The sequence below is a fragment of the Pediculus humanus genome, genomic scaffold (assembly GCF_000006295.1).
Source record: "Pediculus humanus corporis 1103172108255 genomic scaffold, whole genome shotgun sequence".
In the NCBI taxonomy this organism is placed as follows: Eukaryota; Metazoa; Arthropoda; class Insecta; order Psocodea; family Pediculidae; genus Pediculus; species Pediculus humanus.
This window is the reverse complement of record NW_002987824.1, coordinates 326,567-336,265: the sequence shown is the minus strand read 5'-3', so window position 1 is coordinate 336,265 and position 9,699 is coordinate 326,567. Positions and strand designations below refer to the sequence as shown.

Sequence of the window (9,699 nt, the reverse complement as noted above, 5' to 3'; positions counted from 1 at the left end):
CTCGTGAACATAGAAAACATAAATTTAAATCCATCCGTCGTTTTATTTATTTACTTTTGTTTTATGTTTTTTTTTCTTTTGTATTTTAAAGAAAAAATAGAAAAGAAAATTTTAGAAAATTTACAATTTCAAATTGTCGTAAACTATTTTTCAAAAAAAAGGGAAAATAAAAAGCCACGAACGTAACACGACAACAACAACAAGAAAACATTTTATTTCATCATCATTGAATGAATTTTCTCTTTTTCAAAAAAAAAAAAAAAAAACCGTTAAAAAAAATGGACGAAAAGAAAGAAAGAAAGAAAATAAATAAAACCGAAGTAATGTGAAACAAAGAACAATTTTGAGACACTTTACTTTTCTTTTTCCCCTCCCTCCCCTTTCCTCCCCACAATTACAAATTTAAAATTACTCCGATTTCTTAAAAGCACCTTTTTTCAAACTCATCAATTATTGTTTTTTTTTTTTGTTTGTGATTTAATAATAATAATAATAAAATTTTATAAAAATTATTATTTTTCCTTTTTCCATTTTGTATCAATCAATCTTTTGATTTTTTTTTTTTTAAATTTAAGATTGAATTGTTTTGCGTCGTCGTCGTAGTTTACAAAAAAACAATTTAAATTTTTTTTTTTTTTGTGGATGGATAACGAGTATCTTTTGCGGGTATCCATTTACGCACCAATAAATCTTTAATGGACGATCACGTAACAAGAGTTATACTAAGTTATATAAGAAACAAAAGAAGAAGTGGACGTGGTTGATTTTAATGTCGTATAATTTCCGTTTTATTCATTTTTATAATCACACCTTTTTTTCTCTCTTTAGATATATTCGTGTTGTTTTTGAAAAAAAAAAAAGAAACAATTGGATAAAAAGAAAGAAAGAAAAAAAAATACTCACTTGCCGAACCGCAGGGGTCACACCAGGTAAGCCTGTACGCCCGATGAATCGACTATGGAATCTGCCGGCCTCCAGGGAGCTCCCGGTCGTTGTAGAACTCCATTTTGCCGCCTGTTTGAATTTCTTTCGAGCGTCGAATAGTCCGAATCTATTGATGAATATATGTGTTCGGAATTAGGCCTAGAATTTTGATCGTTTGACGATGATTGATGCCTGTGCGAAGGCTTCGGAGAAGGTGTAGCCGTCGCCGCGGATGAATAATTGGCATCGTCGACGTCTTGGCTTGTCGGAGGAACGTTGGCACAATACGCGGGTGGAGCCATGTCGTTCATGGCGGCGGCCATTGCCGCTTTAAATAAAGGATGACTATTTACATGTTGTTGTATCGACGAAGGGGAAGATGGATGATGAAGTCTTTTAGATTTTTCCGGATAAGAATGATGTCCACCATTTCCAACGCTGGAATCCAATGTGTAATTGTTTATGTTGCGACGGTAGTTGGTGCTCTTGGTGTGATGCTTGTCCCCGCTGGGCATCGCGTATCTAAGCCGCTCCCAAAACCGTTTTTCTCCCCACCTCACTCGTGCTCCGGTTTTGAGATACGGTCGAAGATCTGGATCCAGTTCCGCCTCGGGCAAACTGCTTCCCTCTTCGACGAGTACAAGTTTGAAGATGCGCCCTTTCAATGCTTCGTGCAACGCTTGACGAAATTCAAACCGAGACCATTCGGTCTGTAAAAAATTTCTAGACAAAACTAATATGACTCTCCTGCTCGCTTCGGCGGCTTCCACAACGACCGGCGAAGTGTTTTGCATGTACGGAGACGGTTGGGGAAGATCTCTGTAGTGAAGACACAATTGAAAAGAAGGCGATCCGTGTTCGAGTTCAGCGACGATGCTTTGCAAAACGAATTCTTCGTCTTTCGGACTGTAACATACGTAACCGTCGTAAAGTTTTTCTCTGTCTTCGCAACTTCCCATTCCACCTTTGAAATTCCATATTCTCACACCGTATTTCGTGTAAACCCACACTTTCAATGAATCTCTAAATATAAACACGAGCATCATTACGAAAAGAATCAGTACGAAAGTCGATAGCGTAACAATGACCATTGGCCAATAGTGCGATACCATCAAACTTTGAATGACCGAACTTCCGGAATAGTAATCACTGCATGCCGTGTTATTAATATCAATACTTCTACGATAAGGAGGCCGGGAATTATTATCGACGCACATAATTTCCGAACTGTCAGTCACTTTGGGTTCGTTATCCGAAATCCACGTTTGTAGTTCGACTAAAAATTTACACCGGCACGACCACTGGTTGTTGCTTAAGGTAACCTCAACTAAATAAGTGTTTAACGTTAGTTGCCACACGGGAAAGGTAACCAAACGATTGTTGTCCAATCGTAGTATTTCTAAAGAGCGAAGCGGAAGCAAAGTCATGTTACCTATGTGGGATATTTTATTATTTTGCAAATAAAGTTCTCGAAGGTGGGAAAGGTGTTCGAATTCGAAACCTTTCAAGGCGTGAAGGTTGTTATCCTCCAAATGAAGGATTTGTAAAGAATTCAAACCGTTGAATGTTCGATTTTGTATCGATTCAACATGACTGTTGTTCACGTATAAAACTCTCATGTTTTTACGTCCGATGAAAACGTGATTTTGTAATTCTTTTAAATGATTACCGTCTAAATACACTTCATTTGCGTCCATGGGTATTCTAACGGGTATTTCATTCAATTTTCTATTCGAACATTCTACGATGTTCGTCGTCCACAACTGATCGTGGTAACAAGAACAATTTTGCGGACACGTCATTTCGCAATCGCACGCGTCGTAATCGCAACAGTGACAAAGTGTGAAACAATGAGTGTCGTATTTACAAAGGAAATCCGAAGATTTCGTTTCCGTCGTCGGTACGAGCGTCGATCCTCTCGAAAACGTCAACCTGCACATGACGTTATCCAAATCCATGACTTTCGGATATTGGCGGAGGGTCATGTTGTTGATCATTCCCAACCAATCCATTGTGCAATCGCAGTGAAAAGGATTCCCTCCGATGTAAAATTCCGGAAGTGTTTTGTTTTCCGGCACTTGTTTCAATCTCAGAGAATTTATATCTAATTTTTCTATTTGATTCGCGTACATGTCGACTCGAGCCAAATTGGACTTGTCGTAAAACGTGTTCGGATGTACGTTCGTTATGAAATTATTATTTATAAAAACTAATTCGACGCTGTTGGGAATCGAGAGGGGCGATATGCTCGATATGCGATTATGACTCGCGTCTAACGTTCTCACGTGCAACTCATCTTGTATTTTATAATAATTTCCTAAACTTTCTATAAAATTACCGTGAACGTCCAACCATTTTAAATTTAACGGTATGAAGGCATAATCGAACCACACCAAATGATTTTCCGACAGGTTCAACCACAGCAAACTTTGTAGAGATGAAAAAACTCCGTTTATGTCTACGATGAAATTAGCATCGAGTCTTATCGCTTCCAATTGCGTGTTGTAGTGAAACGTGCCGTGTTCTATTTGTTGAATTTTATTCTTTGCCAAATTGAGAACTTGCAAACTCGGAAGATCGGAAAACATTCCTTTCGTGAGGTTTCCTATGTCGTTATCAATTAAACGCAATCCCGTCAATTGCGATAAACCCTTAAACGACCCGTTACGAAATCCGCTAATTTTATTTTCTCCCAAATCAAGAGTTTTCAAAAATGATAATTCTCTCAGAGCTTCTGGAACTTTTTCCAGTGCGTTCGAACTTAAATCTAATTCTTTCAAATCTGAGCAATTGCGAAAAGCTTGCTGATCGATGGATATGATCATGTTTCCGCTCAGCGTGAGTTTGCTCAACACGAACAAACCGTTGAAAAGATGAGCGTCGATGTTGTGCAAACGATTTTCGGCCAGGTTCAACGTGTGAAGGTTGTACAACGGAAGGAAAGCGTTGTCCTGTATGTGTTGTATGGAATTATTTCGAAGGTCGAGGATTTGTAAAAAGAAAAGATCTTTAAAAGTCTTTGCTTCAATTCGGTTTAAAGAGTTGTGTGATAAATTCAATACGATCAGTCTTATTAATCCGAGAAATGTACCGTCGTCGACGTGGTTGCTCGTGAGCATGTTACCGGACAAATCGAGTACCAAAAGTTGCTCCAAGCGGTGAAATATACCCGCGGCCAATTCCGTCAAACCATTGTTTTGCAAATATATCTCTCGTAATTCTCTTGAACTCACGAACAAACCTTCCGGTAAAGATCTCAGATTGTTGTTTGAAATGTTTAATACTCTTAATGATAACAATCCGGCAAACGCGCCGCTACCGATTTCCGATAAGAGGTTATTTTGCAAGTAAAGACCTTGCAATCTTTTTAATTTAATCAAATCGGAATCGTTTTTAAGTAATTTAATATCGTTGTAAGACACGTCCAAATGTCTTATGTCGATCCCACCGGAACATTCGGCGACAGAGGATGAGGAGGACGAGGATTCCCTCGATATCCTCGTACCGAATCCAATTTTATTCACATCCCTAATTCGGTTTCTCGTTAAATTTAAAGTTTGAAGATTTACGAGAGGACAATAAACTTCGTCGGGTATGGCTTTTATGTTACTCCAACCCAAATCCAATACGTGAAGTTCTTTCAAACCGGATAGCGAACCCTCCGACACGTCTAAAACTTTTCCCTGCGACCAATCCGAATTTCTCGTGTGCACTGATAATTTTCTCAATTCTCTGAGTCCGTCGAAACCGATGGGAAGCAACTTGAGAATTTTACATGAATCCAAAGTCAATTCTTCCAAGTGAAGGAGCCTGTTCACAGCGGGTGGAACGAAACTCTCGTGAAAAACGTTTTCCCGACACGTAACCGTGAGTCGAAGGATTCCATCCGGTTGCAAAGAGGTCAAACCGTTCACGTCTAAGTTTTTATATGTGCACGACACGGTCATTTTACTACTCGTCGTTTCGTTACCGGAAGACCAAACGCAATCGCTCGGCGGTTCATATTTTGCCGTCGCGGGAATCGCGAGAAAAAATGCGACGACTAAAAAAACGTGTCCGCAACAACTCTGCGGTCCACGTTTTTGCGACAACATTTTTTCCCCTTTTTTTTTTAATTCGACAACAAACAAAAAATTACCCTCTCGTGGTAACAAAAATTTTTTTTTTTCACGTTAAATTTCTCGTTTGCAATTTCATGACCTTTAATTTTACCGTATCTGTTTTTTCATTCCATCTATATTTCTGCTAAACAACTACTACAACTACTACTACTACTGCTACTACAACTGCTGCTGCTGCTGTTACTACCAGCACGAGCGTAACGAAACAAATTTAAAAAAAAAAACCACGCAACGAAAAAAAAAAAAACACTAAAATTTTCTTTCTCTCTTTCTCTCCCTCTCTCTCGCACTTATTATTTCTTCACACATTTAAAAAAAAAAAAATCAATCCGATATTTTTTTTCTCATTTTTAAACTTTTTTTTTCTATTATTATTATTATCCGAACGATAAAAAAAAAAAATTAATTATTAATTAACTAAAATCACTATAATCCTCTGTTGTTGATAATAATAATCCAGGCATTTTGGTAATCCAAATATCGAAAAAAAATCGTTACGGGATAAATATTTAAAAAAAATAATAATAATAAGTTCTTAAAAACTTTACTACAATATATTTGTTTGTATGAAATAATTATTATTATTTACCGCGGTAATAAACACTTTTGTTTAACGACAAAAACAAAAATTTTTTTCCCGTATCCGATTTTCACTTCGAAAAAAAAAAAAAATTTAAACACAAACAAAATTTTATTTGTAAAATAATAATAATAATATTAATACAGGCAGAAAGAAAAAATATCGCACACGCACAAAAAAAAATTTAAAGAAACCAAAAAAAAAAAAAAAAGAAAAGGAAAGAAAAAAAAGTTCGATACTGGAACGGACTCGAAAACAACCGACAAACGACTAATCATGGAACTCGACGCGACCAGTTTCTAAATAGAAAATGAACCGTATTTTTAAAATGGTTATATTCACAACAAATGAATTAGTTCTTTATTTTCCCGTTTGGAGCAGCAGTAGCCAACGCATGACAATTGCCAACCTAATTTTAAACAACACAGTCTTTGTCTCTGTCTCTGTCTGTCTATCTATCTATCTATCTATCTATCTATCCATCTATCTGTTTTTTCCGCTGTCTGTTTCTTCTGTATTATCTAATTAATCATTCTTTTTTCTCGGTTTTTCCTTTTTTTTTTCTAAAAGGAAAAGTTGAAAAGCTGCTACTTTTCATTATCAACCTTTTTCCTTTTTTTTTTTTTTTTTGTTATAATTTTTGACCTTTTTTTTTTGTAAATTTTATTACTTAAATGAATTAAATAAATAAATAAAACACTTTCGCTTTGTCCTTTTTTTCCTTTGTGTAAAAAAAAAAAAATTGTTGTTTTTTTTTCCAACCGGAAGTGACGTTAAAAACTCGATCGATTTATAAAAAATTTTCACAGAATTTTCTTTTTTATTCTTTTAATGTTTGTAATAAAAACAATAAGTCGAGCCTTTTTTTTTTTTATTATTATTTCGCAAGCATCAAATTTCAAAAAATTACCTTTTTTTTTTTCACTTTCTGTTTGGAAAATTATATTACTTTTTATATTTTCAATAAGGTGACGAAAAAGAGTAAAAGGAAAATATTAGGGGGAAAAGAGAGAGAAAGAGAGAGGGAGAGAGAAAAACGTTTTCAAGAGTATTAAAGTGAAATTTAATATTTCGTATTAAAATTAAAAAAAAAAATTTTTTTCATTTTTTTTTTGTTTCCTTTTCCGTCGTCGAATGACGTGGAAAGAGTAAAAAAAAAATACGAACGAACGAGTAATTATTAAAATATTAAAAAATGATAAGATGTACTCTGATTTTCTATTGACACGATTTCTTTTACCATCACCACCACTTCCCAAATTTTTTATTAACGACGGAAAAAAAAAACAAAAAATATCCCGGAGTTAATTTTACAAAAAAAAAAAATTGACATTTTCCTTTTTTTTAATTTTTGACGTGACATTAATTTCTTTTTTTTTTTCTTCTTACACTTTCCCTAAAATATTTAAATTTTTTGTCAAAATGCCGCGTAATCAACTTTTTAAATAAACTGACCTATAACTCTCAGGCATTTTTCTTTTTTATTTATTTAATTTAATTTTTTTTTTCTTTTTTTTGTGCTAAATAAATTTAAGAAACGTAATCAAATATTATTATTATTATTACTACTAACACAATAATGATAATAATAATAATAATAAATTTTTTTAGAAAAACCGTTTATTGCTTACACGATAAAAATTTTTAATAACATCCAAGAATTGATTATGTAACACGATCGCGATATACTTACAATCGGACGATTGTTTAAAATCCGTTTTAAAAAAAAACTCGCGTAAGTAAAAAAAAAGGAAAACAAAGGAAAAATTATTTAAGGTAAAAGGAAAAAAGGAAAAAAAAAGTAAACGTCGGGAACCGATAGAAAAAAAAAAATTGTTTGCACTGCTTTTGATGTATATAATTTGATATTAAATTTTTTTTTTTTTTACACGAGCGCAAGTTTATTATTATTATTATTATTATTACTATGATGTAAAGAAAAATTTTTTTCGATTCTCCAGAGTAACGTTTGTCAATGCCTAAAAACCTAAGAATGTGAAAAATAAAACGAAAGAGAGAGAGAGAGCGAAAGTGAGAGTAAGAGTGAAAGAGGGTGAAAGAAAGAGAAAAGAGGGAAAAACAAACGAAAAAGATAAAACGAAAAAAGGAAGGGAGGACGAGGGGGGATGAGGAGGAAGAAGAAGGAATAGGAGAAGTGGGGTGGGTGTGGGTGTGGGAGGGAAGGGAGAAGAGGGGAGGAGAGAAAAAAAATTCTTTTTTAAACAAGAGTTAATGCTGTTGGCGATGGTAGATTTGTTACTGGAGCTTTTATGCTAATTTTTTTTTCTCCAGTTTTTCCAGTTATTTTTATTTTCGGTTTTTTTTTTTTATTTTTATTTCTCCCTATCGTACTTATTCCATTACATTCTTCTTCCACGTCTTCGGGGTAAATATGGTTTTATAATATAATCGAATTTTAAAAACGTAAAAATTTTCATTTTATTTATATACATACACACGAAAAAAAAGGTCACGTTTTGTTGTTGTTGCGGTTGTTGTTGTTATGGTTGTTGTTTTTGTTATTAATTGACAAAAATAAATGAGTGAAAAATTTTTTCTATTTACATGATTTATGTACCTGATCGTGTATCATTTATTTTTTATGTTGATGAAATAATCAATAGAATCGATAAGATAAAAAAGGATTCGATGGTGTTAATAATAATAATGATAATAATAATAATAATAATAATAATAATATTTATCCTTAGGTAATTTTTTTTTGTCTTTATCTTTGTCAGAGTTGAAAAAGGTCAACAACAAAAAAAATTCTTTTTTTTTTTTAAAATGATTTGTTGTCATCTATTAACAAGTTATTAAAACAAACACCAAAAGGTCAAATTTTTTGTAATTTGAAAGTCGTGGTACTAAATGAATATAAATAATAATAATAATAATAATCAGGTACGATAACAAAAAAAAATGGCGTTTTAATTTATCGTATTGTAAAGTTACGTCGTCCATCTTTTGTTTTTTTTTTTTGTATAACAAAATTTCTGCGGTTTTTTTTTAAAGGTGGTGCCAATTGTTAGAGACAAATATTTTTTTTACAAAGGTGGTAAAAATGTTGAAATCGTTCATCAAATCCGACAGCAGGAGAACAACATCCGACGTCCATTTTTTTTTTTTTTTTTTATTTCGTGAGTAATGAGAAAAAAAAAAGAAAATCCAGTAGGAAGAAGATTTTTTTATTTATGTATGGAAGAACATTTTGAAAGAAAATTTCATCTCAATAAATTAATTCCAAAACGGGTTTTTATACATTTCCAGGAACAGGAGGAGGAGGAAGAGTAGAAGAAATTCACAAAGGACTCGACATCAAAGGTCCCAAGTGTCGCATTTTCAACAGCGACATCCGACATTTTTCACTTATACGACGACAAAGAAGAAGAATAAGAAGAAGACGAAAACGTCCGACCATTTCACACGGAAACCAATTTTTTTTGTTGTTTCCGGTTGTTTGGCCGGTTGTTTGTTGTGGTCGTCGTCCTCTCCTCGTCGTCGTCGTCGTTTCCACCACCTTGTCACAACCTGGAAAAAAATCTGTCATTTGTTAAATATTATTTGATTTTCTTTTTTTATGCGTTTGTTTTCTTTTTTTTTCTCTTGGTATAAATATAAAAAGGTTTATTTTTTTTATGCCACGACATTTTTTTTCTTTTTTGATTTTCTTTTTTTTTTTTAAATGTCATTTTAAACTTCCTCATCTTTTTCTTTCTTGTTTTCTTAAAAAAAAAAAAAAGGAAGTTTTTTTTTTTTCGGCAAAGCAGTTTCCTTTTTTTTTTCTTCTGTCTTTCCTTTTTTCTTTCTTTTTTTAGTTATTTTTTACTGTTTCTTCCATTTTTCTTGTTGTCTCTGTCTTTTCTTTTTTTTTCGTTTCAACATTTTCATTGATTTTTTTATTTTATTTTATGATAGTCTTTAAAAAACATTTTATTTTGCATCCCAAAAAAATTTTTTTTTTTCTTCTTCTACCATCCTCTTTAATTTTATCCGATTTTTCTTTCTCTCTCTCTCCCCTCCTCCCTCCTCTTTACTCTCTCTCTCTCTTTCTTTCTTTATTTTTAAATTTTT

General features: G+C 33.2%; 1 protein-coding gene across 1 annotated transcript; it reads right to left on the bottom strand.

The window, feature by feature from the left end:
- Positions 1-920: 920 nt before the first annotated feature.
- Phum_PHUM480550 (toll, putative) lies at positions 921-5,018 on the bottom strand (the record flags this gene model as incomplete). Its single annotated transcript, XM_002430407.1, has 2 exons — positions 921-1,252; positions 1,397-5,018. 2 exons carry the CDS (start codon positions 5,016-5,018, stop codon positions 921-923), a joined length of 3,954 nt encoding a protein of 1,317 aa, XP_002430452.1.
- Between the last annotated feature and the right edge of the window lie 4,681 nt (positions 5,019-9,699).